This window comes from Schistocerca cancellata, chromosome 3 (genome assembly GCF_023864275.1).
Source record: "Schistocerca cancellata isolate TAMUIC-IGC-003103 chromosome 3, iqSchCanc2.1, whole genome shotgun sequence".
In the NCBI taxonomy this organism is placed as follows: domain Eukaryota; kingdom Metazoa; phylum Arthropoda; class Insecta; order Orthoptera; family Acrididae; genus Schistocerca; species Schistocerca cancellata.
The window spans coordinates 402,130,881-402,144,351 of NC_064628.1; the positions used below are offsets into that span (position 1 = coordinate 402,130,881).

General features: G+C 39.4%; 1 protein-coding gene across 3 annotated transcripts in view; it reads left to right on the forward strand.

Moving 5' to 3' along the window:
* The window catches only part of LOC126175147 (histone deacetylase 5), a 326,032-nt gene that overhangs the window by 296,906 nt on the left and 15,655 nt on the right, over nucleotides 1-13,471 (forward strand). For all 3 annotated transcript variants that reach the window (XM_049921708.1, XM_049921707.1, XM_049921709.1), the window contains one exon: nucleotides 679-849. In XM_049921708.1, coding sequence (XP_049777665.1) covers nucleotides 679-849 — 171 coding nt within the window. The remainder of the gene's footprint in view (nucleotides 1-678; nucleotides 850-13,471) is intronic.

Here is a 13,471-nt window from a genome sequence, read left to right on the forward strand (position 1 = left end):
AGACTACACTATGCACTATGAATGGACAACCCAGACTGAGATAACAGTGGTCTCATGCACTGTCTGCATTTACCTTTCGATTATGCTGTATTCACAGTGTGGAGTGCTTCTTTCTTATACCGAGCGAACAAGTGTTGTAAACAATTCTTTGGAAGATTGCATTTTGATATGTTAAGAGAATAGTGTGAAGTTTTGGTCCCCACTCCCATCATTTTATTATTGTGTTTGCACTGTTAACTCTTTTGTGATTTAGATTGTTTCCATTTATAATTTGTTCCTCAGTTTCTACATCTTCTGGGGTGTTAAGCATCAACATTTGTGCTAGTGTTTAGAAAGATGGCAAGTGGAAATATCCATCTACTACTTTAATGACTCTTCTGCATTCATATTTTATCCAGCTCAGAATCAGATTGCATTTGTGTGTGTTGATTATTGGCCATTTTAACAGAATCACTTAAATTCATCGTGATCCAAAATTTGAATGAACATTAATTTTTTCTTGAATTTTCTGACTTTCCTCACCAAATTATGTCTAAGCTTCTCCCCTCCCTTTTGTCACCATTTACTTATTATTGTGTTTGTATTGTTAACTAGGAATTAATGCTAATATGTTTTGTGGATAAAGTATAATTAAGGTTTTTCATTTTTATTTATTTATTTATTTTTTTTTTTTTTCAGGTTATACTCTCACTAGAAGGTGGATATGATCTGGCCTCCATATGTGATTCAGCTGAAGAGTGCGTACGAGCTCTCCTAGGTGATGAACCCAGCCCTCTGTCTGAAGACGAGCTGCAGCGACCACCGTGTCAGAATGCTGTGGACACACTGCAGAAGACTATTGCAATTCAGGTTAGTTGTGCCTCAATCTTTGGATTGGAATGGAAAAATTCATTTTTAATTTTTTAAATTATATTTCTTCAGGATTTATCACATCATTTGTAGAGAAAGAATCACTAGTATTGAGCTTCTGAATTTATCATATAAAGATTCTTCTTCTTCTTCCTCCTGCTGAAAAGTTTCTGCTTATGCAGCTCATTCAAAAAGCCTCTTCCAATCTTCTCTTTTCTACCACAGTCTATTATTCATTGTTTCCTGTCATTGTAGTCCTCTCCATTTCACATCGTCCTCCACCTAGTCTCTTCGTCTTGTTCATGGTGTTCCAATTATAGAGCATATATCGTCGATGAAGAAACAATACCGTGTAACTGACAAATTGCTGATTTTTCAATTTTCAGGCAGATGTTGTTGACAGTACGTGCATCTGCTCTTAACGCCATAATGCCGAATTTTTAATTATTTACCATGAAAAGACTATCCAAAACAATACCATGTATGTGACACAGCAAATAAATAGATGGCAATACCGCAAAACTGTAGAGAATTAAATGCTGCGTATGTACAATCTGTGGATACTGTAAACAATACCGTGTAAATACAAAAACGTGCACAGCCACAGCACATTGTTACTGCCTTATTACGTATTTAACAGTGCTCAAAAGTGGTTCCGTGCTTGTAGCTTCATTCGTGATAATAGACAGCGTAATAGATGACGATCTTTTTACTGAAGAAGAAATTGTTTCTCAGCTGAAATCAGCTTATGAAAGTGGAGAATCGTTCCTCAGAGTGACTGACAGCAGTAAGAAAATTGTTTTATTATTCACCTTTGAATGTTTGTAGCACTGCAAGAGTCTTATTGTGATATGATTCAGAACACCCCCACTTCACTCGTTCTGTGCTTTATTCATTTCTGCCAAAGATTTCTAGACTGTCCCATCTTGGTCTCCTTAAATTAATTTATAAATATTTTTCCATCTAGAAACTTCAGTGGCTGTATCCGACAATGCTCAAAATGAAACCACAGTCACAGTTTCCACTAGAGATGACAGTACTTCACACTCATTGCTATGTGGTGGTGCTCATTGTTTGCCAAACACTCTGGATAAATTATCGGAAGATCAAGGGAGCAACAATGATGCTGACAGTGAAGGCCAAGAATTTTATGGTGATGTAAGCAGTGACAGGAAAAGGAAGTCTAAACCACATCTTGAAGATTGGAAGAAAAATGCCAATAAAATTCTGAGAATGCATGGACAGTCGTATGTTGGATACAAAAGAAGTCAAATTGGTAATATCACTCATGATACTCTGAGAGAGGCATGACAATTAGGTCCAACATGTACTTCGAAGATGTGCTAGAAATCCGTTGAAAGGAAGTGTCATCAGTTTTCTGCTGATGATAGGCTGGCAGTATTTAACACATTTTGGGAAATGATGTCATGGGATCAGAGGAAGGTTTACTTTATCAACCTTGTGGAGGTAATTCCAACCGTACATCCAGGGAAGAACACTGGCGAATCCAGGAGAAAAGGGACACTCATTTATCATTTGAAAAATGAGCTGGGGAAACATAAAGTATGCAAAAAGATGTTTCTCAATACTCTTGGGATTAACGAATGGACTGTCCGATATTGGCTGGGTAATTCCACACATGGGACGAGTCCTGATACAGAATCGTCACGACCTCGAATCAAACAGATGGAGAAGAAAGATTAGAGAACCTTCATGAAAGAATTCCTGGACTCTCTTCCGAAACTTCTGTCGCATTACTGCAGGAAATACTCTTCGAAGTTGCACTTTGAGCCTATTCTACAATCCAAACAACAGCTGTATGGACTCTTATGTGGAAAAATGTCATGCGGAGAATGTTTCACCATTAAGTCGGGCTACCTTTAACTTGATTTTAGAAGATGGAAATATTAGTTTATTTTCCCCCAAGAAAGGCCAGTGCAACTTGTGTTGTAGATGCAGGCTTGGTAACTTGAGTGAAGACGTGTGAAGGCAACACACAGAACGGGAAGAGCAGGCAAGGATGCGAAAAGATGCTGACAAGAAAGAAGCCCAGCAGAAACTGGACTTACAGGCAGTGAAAGTAGCTTCGTTTTAAGTGCAAGTGCAGTTTATTATAAAACAAAGTTGGCTGTTCATAACTTTACAATGTATAATTTAGAAAGTCGTGATGCAGTAAGCTACTGGTTCAATGAAACACAAGGTGATTTGGTTGCATCATGTTTTGCCTCATTCATCATGGACACCTTATCCAGAACGATTAAGGAAAATCCCGTTCATATCATTCTATATTCTGACGGCTGAACATATCAGAACATAAATGTGATATTATCAAATGCTCTTTTAAGATTAGCAATTGATACTGGAGTACTGATTACACAAAAGTTTTTGGAGAAAGGCCGTACTCAGATGGAATGTGACTCAGTTCACAGTTCCATTGAGTGCAAGCTTAAAGGACGTGAAGTTACACTTCCTAGCCAATACGCTATGATATCTAAAGAAGTGAGAAAAAGCCACAGCCATACAAAGTCCATTACCTGGATTATTCCTTTTTCATCAACTATGCAGAGAAAAGTTTGTGGCTGTACAACTCAAGCCTGGAAGAGCTGTAAAAAATGAGCCTACAGTTACCAATCTTAGGGCAATACAGTACTTCCCAAGTGGTATTATTTACTACAAGTGCTCTTTCAACGAAGTGTGGATCGAATTACCGAGGCGTCTGAGAAAAATTCTTGGAGATGTTTGCTTCCCGAAACTATACAAGGAAAGACTGAAAATCAAGAAATCCAAATGGGATCATTTACAACAACTTAAATCTGTTCTTCCTGAAGATTGTCATAGTTCTTATGGCAACATTCCTTATGAATGAAAATTATCACAGAGGTAACTGTGTGACGAGTATCAGTGCAGTGTAATTCTCTGTTCTACATCTACATCTACATTTATACTCCACAAGCCACCCAATGGTGCGTGGCGGAGGGCACTTTACGTGCCACTGTCATTACCTCCCTTTCCTGTTCCAGTCGCGTATGGTTCACAGAAAGAACAACAGCCGGAAAGCCTCCGTGCGAACTCGAAGCTCTCTAATTTTACATTCGTGATCTCCTCGGGAGGTATAAGTAGGGGGAAGCAATATATTCGATACCTCATCCAGAAACGCACCCTCTCGAAACCTGGACAGCAAGCTACACTGTGATGCACAGTGCCTCTCTTGCAGAGTCTGCCACTTGAGTTTGCTAAACATCTCTGTAAAGCTATCACGCTTACCATATAACCCTGTGACGAAACGCGCCGCTCTTCCTCGGATCTTCTCTATCTCCTCTGTCAACTTGACCTGGTACGGATCCCACACTGATGAGCAATACTCAAGTATAGGTCGAACGAGTGTTTTGTAAGCCACCTCCTTTGTTGATGGACTACATTTTCTAAGGACTCTCCCAATGAATCTCAACCTGGCACCCGCCTTACCAACAATTAATTTTATATGATCATTCCACTTCAAATCATTCCGTACGCATACTCCCAGATATTTTACAGAAGTAACTGCTACCAGTGTTTGTTCCGCTATCATATAATCATACAATAAAGGATCCTTCTTTCTATGTATTTACAATACATTACATTTGTCTATGTTAAGGGTCAGTTGCCACTCCCTGCACCAAGTGCCTATCCACTGCAGATCTTCCTGCATTTCGCCGCAATTTTCGAATGCTGCAACTTCTCTGTATACTACAGCATCATCCGCGAAAAGCCGCATAGAACTTCTGACACTATCTACTAGGACCTTTATATGTATTGTGAAAAGCAATAGTCCCATAATACTCCCCTGTGGCATGCCACAGGTTACTTTAACATCTGTAGACGTCTCTCCATTGAAAACAACATGCTGTATTCTGTTTGCTAAAAGTCATCAATCCAGTCCCCCAGCTGGTCTGATATTCTGTAGGCTCTTACTTTGTTTATCAGGCGACAGTGCAGAACTGTATTGAACGCCTTCCGGGAGTCAAGGAAAATGGCATCTACCTGGGATCCTGTATCTAATATTTTCTGTGTCTGGTGAACAAATAAAGTGAGTTGGGTCTCACACGATTGCTGTTTCCGGAATCCATATTGATTCCTACAGAGTAGATTCTGGGTTTCCAGAAATGACATGATACGTGAGTAAAAAACATGTTCTAAAATTCTACAACAGATGGATGTCAGAGATATAGGCCTATAGTTTTGCGCATCTGCTCGACGACCCTTCTTGAAAACTGGGTCTACCTGTGCTCTTTTCCAATCATTTGGAACCTTCCGTTCCTCTAGAGACTTGCGGTACACGGCTGTTAGAAGGGGAGCAAGTTCTTTCATGTAGTCTGTGTAGAATCGAATTGGTATCCCATCAGGTCCTGTGGACTTTCCTCTCTTGAGTGATTTCAGTTGCTTTTCTATTCCGTGGACACTTATTTCGATGTCAGCCATTTTTTCGTTTGTGCGTGGATTTAGAGAAGGAACTGCAGTGCAGTCTTCCTCTGTGAAACAGCTTTGGAAAAAGGTGTTTAGTATTTCATCTTTACACGTGTCATCCTCTGTTTCAATGCCATCATTATCCCAGAGTGTCTGGATATGCTGTTTTGATCCACTTACCGATTTAACGTAAGACCAGAACTTCCTAGGATTTTCTATCAAGTCAGTACATAGAATTTTACTTTCGAATTCACTGAACGCTTCACGCATAGCCCTCCTTACGCTAACTTTTACATCGTTTAGCTTCTTTTGTCTGAGAGGTTTTGGCTGTGTTTAAACTTGCAGTGAAGCTCTCTTTGCTTTCGCAGTAGTTTCCTAACTTTGTTGTTGAACCACGGTGGGTTTTTCCCATCCCTCACAGTTTTACTCGGCATGTACCTGTCTAAAACACATTTAACAATTGCCTTGAACTTTTTCCATGAACACTCAACATTGTCAGTGTCAGAACAGAAATTTTCGTTTTGATCTGTTAGGTAGTCTGAAATCTGCCTCCTATTACTCTTGCTAAACAGATAAACCTTCCTCCCTTTTTTTATATTCCTATTTACTTCCATATTCAGAAATGCTACAACAGCCTTATGATCACTGATTCCCTTTTCTGCACTTACAGAGTCGAAAAGTTGAGGTTTATTTGTTATCAGTAGGTCTAAGATGTTATCTCCACGAGTCGGTTCTCTGTTAATTGCTCAAGGTAATTTTCAGATAGTGCATTCAGTATAATGCCACTCGATGCTCTGTCCCTACCACCCATCCTAAACATCTGACTGTCCCAGTCTATATCTGGTAAATTGAAATCTCCACCTAAGACTATAACATGCTGAGGAAATTTATGTGAAATGTATTCCAGATTTTCTCCTAGTTGTTCTGCCACTAATGCTGCTGAGTCGGGAGGTCGGTAAAAGGAGCCAATTATTAACCTAGCTCGGTTGTTGAGCACAACCTCCACCCATAATAATTCACAGGAACTATCCACTTCTATTTCACTAAAGGATAAACTACTACTAACAGCGACAAACACGCCACCACTGGTTGCATGCAATCTATCCTTTATAAACACCGTCGGTGCCTTTGTAAAAATTTCGGCACAATTTATCTCTGGCTTCAGCCAGCTTTCCGTACCTATAACAATTTCAGCTTCAGTGCTTTCTATCAGCGCTTGAAGTTCCGGTACTTTACTAACGCAGCTTCGACAGTTTACAGTTACAATACCGATTGCTGCTTGGTCCCCGCATGTCCTGACTTTGCCCAGCACCCTTTGAGGCTGTTGCCCTTTCTGTACTTGCCTGAGACCATCTAACCTAAAAAACCGCCCAGTCCATGCCACACAACCCCTGCTACCTGTTTAGCCACCTGTTGGGTGTAGTGGACTCCTGACCTATCCAGCGGAACCCGAAACGCTACCACCCTATGGCACAAGTCGAGGAATCTGCAGCCTACACGGTCACAGAACCATCTCGGCCTCTGATTCAGACCCTCCACTTGGCTCTATACCAAAGGTCCGCAGTCAGTCCTGTCGATGATGCTGCAGATGGTGAGCTCTGCTTTCATCCCGGTAGCGAGACTGGCAGTCTTCACCAAATCAGGTAGCTGCCGGAAGCTAGAGAAGATTTCCTCCGATCCGTAGCGACACACATCATTGGTGCCGACATTAGCGACCACCTGCAGATGGGTGCACCCTGTACCCTTCACGGCATCCGGAAGGACCCTTCACACATCTGGAGTGACTTCCCCCCGGTATGCACATGGAGTGCGGAGTGCACATTGGTTTTCTTCCCCTCCCTTGGAGCCATATCCCTAAGGGGCCCCATTACGTGCCTGACGTTGGAGCTTTGAGTGACATTTAGGATTTTTCTTTAAGAAATGTGCAGACATTATCGGAACTATGAAAACAGTATATTTATTTAAAATGTTTCTATGAAATGTTTCAATAAAAAAATGATTAATGTTCCAAAACATGTTCTTACTAGCTTTCTCAGCACACAAATACCATCGTACATGTGTCAAGTCGTGCTGGGAGACTGACAAACAAATACCGCTTAAGTAACAGATCATAGCATAAATACTGAGACAGTTCTGCGTATGTGCCGCAATTCAGCTTTCTAAAGAGTAGTTTTTTCTCCACATTTTTATTTGATCGAATATTTCCTTCTAGTGCTACGATGCAAATTTAGCGCCTCTGTGAAATGTATTAGGCATTTTAGACAGTTTTTTGTCTTTCATGTAAAATTCTTGTTTTGCTACTTACACGGTATTGCTTCTTCACCGACGATATACATTCTGGAGAATATGGGTAAATGCGGGAATTTTGGAAAAACCTGGGAATTTTGTAGAATTGCAGGAATTTTTCAGTGTTTTGGCTTTCAGCTAAATTATTGTAATTTTGACTGGTAAGAACTGATACTCCAGCAAAGAACTTTACTTTGGCTCACTACACTACAGAATAATACTGTAGCAATAAAAAAACAAGAGAATAACTCCAAAATAAAACTTAAGTTGCAAAGAAAATGTGCCATTTACAACAGCAAAACACAGTGCACATGCAAGTGTCTGCTGACAGAAAAATGTGTCAAAAGCTTTAGGACAAAGACTATGCAATACTTTGGAAAAACGAACTGCTTTTGGTGGGCATGATGTCACTACTTTTGACATTTATAACAGCTCACGGATACATATTGGGAATGGTAGTTTGAGAAGCTTTACTTTCGAAATAGATTTCCTTTTAACCAAGATGAGTTATGTTGTGCATGAGAATGTGCACTGGATTTCTTAAATCACGGAGTGTTTGACTCTCATTCAGAACTTAGAGAACCAGCTACTTAGAAAAATTTTGAACCCAGATGACCAGCCATGTATGCCATTATTTAAAAATTATGTGTGAAAGCTTAGCTTTTCTTGTAGCTATACTGTATGCATATTAATCTACACCATCAACTTTTCCTATTTGTGTGGTCATGCTACTTAAAAGTGGTGTTACTGGTGGATGACATCACGTAATCTACGCTCTGAATAAGTGCTGTCATTGGCTGGCAAGATCACAGAACATGAGCTACGATTGGCTGACAAAAGCACTTTGCGCAGTGAAATCTCGGTTTCAGTGCTTTGGGAGCTACAGTGCTGTATTGGGTGGAATTCATATTTATGCTTTCACGATTTGAAAATATGCAGTGTACATGTTACCACACATCAAAGATCATTCCAAAACCCGTTTTTTGCTGGGTTTCTTTTCCTAAAATTCCAGGAAGTTCTGCACCATCGTATAAAACAGTGGCGATACTTATGGTATTCGTAACATTTAAAAAATTGTTAAAAGTAAAGATATTTTGAAACAAGCTAAACATTATCTTTGTGCAGTGCTGCCATGTCAGTTCTGTGTAAGCCTTGCGTATTGTAAAGAGGTGAATAAATGAACTACTGTAAAACGGGAGTGTTGTTTGGTGAAACCGACCCAAGCATCCTCCTCACTGGTGACCCCCGGCCATTACAAACCCGCCAGCTGACCCGCCTCCTCGCCGCTTCAGATACATGGTCTTCACCACCGATGTCAAGACACGTAAAGGGTGCTGACAATATAGTTGCTGATTTCCTTTCACGAGTCGACGCCGTTCATTTCCTGTTAGATCTCTCTGAACTGCCTAACCTCCAACCCGCCAACAAGGACATGCAAAACCTGATTTCAGACTCTGCCTCTTTACTACAATTCATCCGCACCACCTTCCGTGGCATTTCTGGTGAGATCTGGTGCGACGACAGTACAGGCACATTGGCATAACCACGCTCCGTCGAGCTGTCTTCAACGCACTGCATAATTTAGCCCACCCCGGTGGTTCTCTAAGTTCTGAATGAGAGTCAAACACTCCGTGATTTAAGAAATCCATTGCACATTCTCACGCACAACATAACTCATCTTGGTTAAAAGGAAATCTGCTTCGAAAGTAAAGCTTCTCTTTATGCAATACTTTGGAACAACGAACTGCTTTCGGTGGGCATGATGTCACTACTTTTGACATTTCTAACAGCTTACGGATACATATTGGGAATGGTAGTTTGAGAAGCTTTACTATTGTGATTATTATTATTATTATTATTATTATTATTATTATTATTATAATCATCATGTTATTGTTTATGATTAACCATTACTGCATTGCATCAAGCCTTAGCAATACACTGAATAATTTCATATGCCATCTATTAAAGGACAATACACAACTTTGTCAATATTAGTCCTACTGAGTGATACCGAATACTCAGAAAATACCTCTTATGGTATTTACAGGAATAAGGATATTATTAAAAGCTCCAGTACTCAAATTTTTATTTATATTTGAGGTCAATTTTGGGTTGCTTCTCATCAAAATCGTCAATCACAGAGTCGTAGAATGACATTTGTTGTTTCATGGACTTGAGCAATCGTTTTTCAGTGGAAAACAAAGCAAGTTGGGACAGACTGGTTTACAATTCCGTATTTCTAAGATACGTTTTGATTCTCTCCAACGCTGAAAATGATATTTATGCCAAAGCACTGGTTGCAGGAATGGTTAAAATTGATTTCATTAGTTTTGATGCTTCAGGTATGGCTTCTGTGAGACCACAGGAGGTGAGATATTGACTTTGTCTAAATACTGGCTGGTTCTGGAATTCGTCTGAAGAATATATCAGAAATAGTTCAGTCCTTAGTCAAAGGATATCAAAATGCCCACCATAGGATACCTTCTAGGAATTAAATACAGACACAGGGAAGTTACCTGTATATTGGCTATACTTTTTGTAATTCAGATGTGAAAGGACTCCAAATTATCCAAGTCAACATATTTGTCAGTCAACTGATGCAAGACATTATCAACATTTTCACAAAACAAAGCACAGTAAAATTGCTTGGAAAGCTCTGTGAGCTCAATGTTGTAGTTTGCCAGTAGCTTGATTAATCTGCTGTTACTGAAGAAAAATGTCGTTTGATCAATTTATCCAAAGCATTGGATCATTTAGACAATTTTGGAGAAAAAAAAAAATAGGCAAAACCAGAAGCTATGTGGGGGGGGGGGGAAAATTGCAGTCCAGTGTATTGTTCAGCAGACTGTTTTCAGTCCTCAATTCAGTTTATAAGTGTAGCAAGAGAACTGAGGAGTATTTGCATCTCACAAGTGTTTGTACCCCATTATGTTGGCCAGCCTTGATGGCACAGCCATTGTATGTCTGGACTCTTGAGTTTTGTACCACAATGAAGTTCTTTTATGCAGCCAAACAGATACTCCATTAAACTAGCAGCACATCGATTATCACTGACATCAACAAATCCCATAAATCTCTCACACACTTCACGAGTGGATAATAACTACATATCGCAAAACAGTTGAAAGTTCGGATTGGCTTGAAGCGCCTAAAGTTTCATCCATAATAACCTCAACAAATGGCGTTTCTTTTAGTTCTTTCGAAATTTCTGTACAAATTACTTCAGCAATGGAATCATTTAGGTCATTCTGTATGTCACTTGAGATATCTTGAAAAACAGTTGAAGTCTGCAAGTAGTTTGACAAACATTCATTTTTCTGTGCCATAAAGTGTAACAGTTCAACATAATTACCCCGATTATCACTGTCTTCTGTTACGTCTTGTCATCTGAAAGGAAGTTGAAATAACCCAAGCACTGTATCGTGTGTGAGATACAGAGGTGAGCGAGTGTGACGGGACTTACCCCAGTTCACTGCTAGTAGCGCCACGTCACCTTAACACGTCTGCGTGTAGCACGCAAGTATTGCACCACAATTAAGTATGAAATTAAAATTCAAAATTTATGTTTAAAACTTTGTTAAAATATAGTTTAGTGTTATAATGTTTAAGTACTAAGTCTTTATGTTCTAGACTTAAGTTTACGTAGAAATGCCGTTTTAAGAGAAAAATAAGCGGCACTAAATAATGAAGCTACAAAGCCACAATTTTGTCAGAAGGTGCAGTTAGAGCTCATAAATAAGTGGTGCACGTGTCCAAAACCACATAACAAAAAATTAACACCGGAATCCACATTTTTGGGAAGAATGAGAGGCGCTAAATAATGGACTTAGAAACATGAAAATTTGTTTTATGCTTCAGTTCACCCCAAAACAGTAACTTAAAGACCACATTAAGCTACCTCTTATAGTTTTTGAGTAATTAAGTAAAAAACAAATTTTGTAACTAAAATGTACCCAAATTGTTGTAGGTTAAATACCTGTGCTTTTTAATGATAGAGAATTTTGGTTAAAGTGGATGATAAAACATACCAAGTGATAGGGCTATACTAAATTTGAGAGTTGTAGTATTAATAACTGCTGACGTAAGTTCTAGTACAGATTTGGTTCAGAGGTAACAATCTACGTTAGTTCGACTTTAAAAATTCTAGAAGGCAATTGTAGTGAGCTGAAACTTTTTCTTTGATTTCAAACAACTTAACTGAATACAAATAAAAATTAAGAGGCTTCTGAAGTAATTTGTAACTATATTATTAAAGTTTATTTGCCTGAGAAAGCGGCCGTGTGGAGGCTGCTGCAGTATGTAGCTAGCCATAGACAACAGATGTTCCCTTGGCCGTCTGCTCCGGCACCAATATAAATGCAGCCTGAGAGGCAGTAAAGAGGTTCACTTCGCACTCAGCTACGGTAAGATCCACATCTGTCAAACTTCAGATCTCGCTCTGCCTCGGATGACGTCAGAGACAAACTGTAACAAAGCGCGTATTTTGCAGTAAAAACGGATAGTGAACTCACGAGGATTGTACACCGTCCTGGATCGCTTAGAATTCACCAGAGTAACTGTTAGTGTGCCATCTGTGTGAATTGCAATTCCGCGTCTGTGTGAATTACAATTCTGCGTGGCAACTGGTGGCTTTATTTCCACTTTTATGGCGAGCATTAATTTTGAACAATTATTGCAAACTTTCATTGAGTAATTTTAGTCAGGGCGAAAGATAATCTGGTAGGAACATGCCATAGAGGTCAACTCTGAACTGCTAAATGTGCTGATAGTATAGAAAAACTTGTTTTCAATTGAAAATAGTGAATTTACAAATGCAAAGAAATAGGAGGATAGAAATTTTTCTTTCAGTGGGCTGGACCAGAATGTGGCCATGCAGACTGGAAACTAAGGTCAGTACGTTTCCCTTCGCTTTCTGGCTGACTACTAAATTAGTCGCCAGGCTCATGCTAGAAAAACGGCGAACAAACAAATAATTAAATTTTACCCGCCATCCCACAAAGTTCTTATGCAGCTAGGAAATGACGCTACTGAACACTTAATATCAAGATGTTGGTCAAACAAAAATCTGTCCTTGCACTGCCAAATTTAATGAGGGTCCATGCAGATGTGATATGGTCCTCGAAATTCCCATGCTGTTCTCTAAGTTGCTGACATTGTTCATGTCACTCATGCCATTTTTTGTCCTCTACACATCGGACGGAAACAAAAAACATGGTACAATTTTTGCATCTCCTTGCAGCTGCACAACCATTTGTAAGAGGAGTACCAAGATTCTTGAAAATACCTGACAAAATTTTTAGTTACTGGATTTAAATGTGGAAGATTTAGTTTAGGCTGTCCCTGTTCGATGATGTCACTTTTCCCCTAAAAACTAGGTCCCCCAAATGGATGTTTCCACAGACTTTCCAGCACACATTTTTACTAACTGATATCTTTGTGTCATTTTAGGAGCCCACTACTTCATCCATATTACTTCAGGAATCCAGCTTCACACCTATGCAGAAACTAATTTAAATTTATTAAAAAATATACCTGTTCACAAAACTATAATGAATAAATACTATTATGTACTAAAACACTAAAATATGTGCTGTGATTTATTGCTGAACACTTTCAGCACTGTAGTGCATGAAAGAATTAATACAAGTGTCTTGAGAAGAGTTAGAGAATCATTGGCATTACACGATTATCAACTGCCTTTATCAGTTGCATAGCCCTCCTTATCTTCCTCTAGTGCAAGCAAAAGAGGGATGGACCTTGCAATGGGATGCGTGCGCACCATTAATTGCTGTTGCTGGAAAGTTACAGGAGTGCAGCGTGTAGCTGAACAACCCCTGTGGCCTTCCATGCTGTCACCTGTCACGTTGACAGCTGTTAATGTCTTAAATAC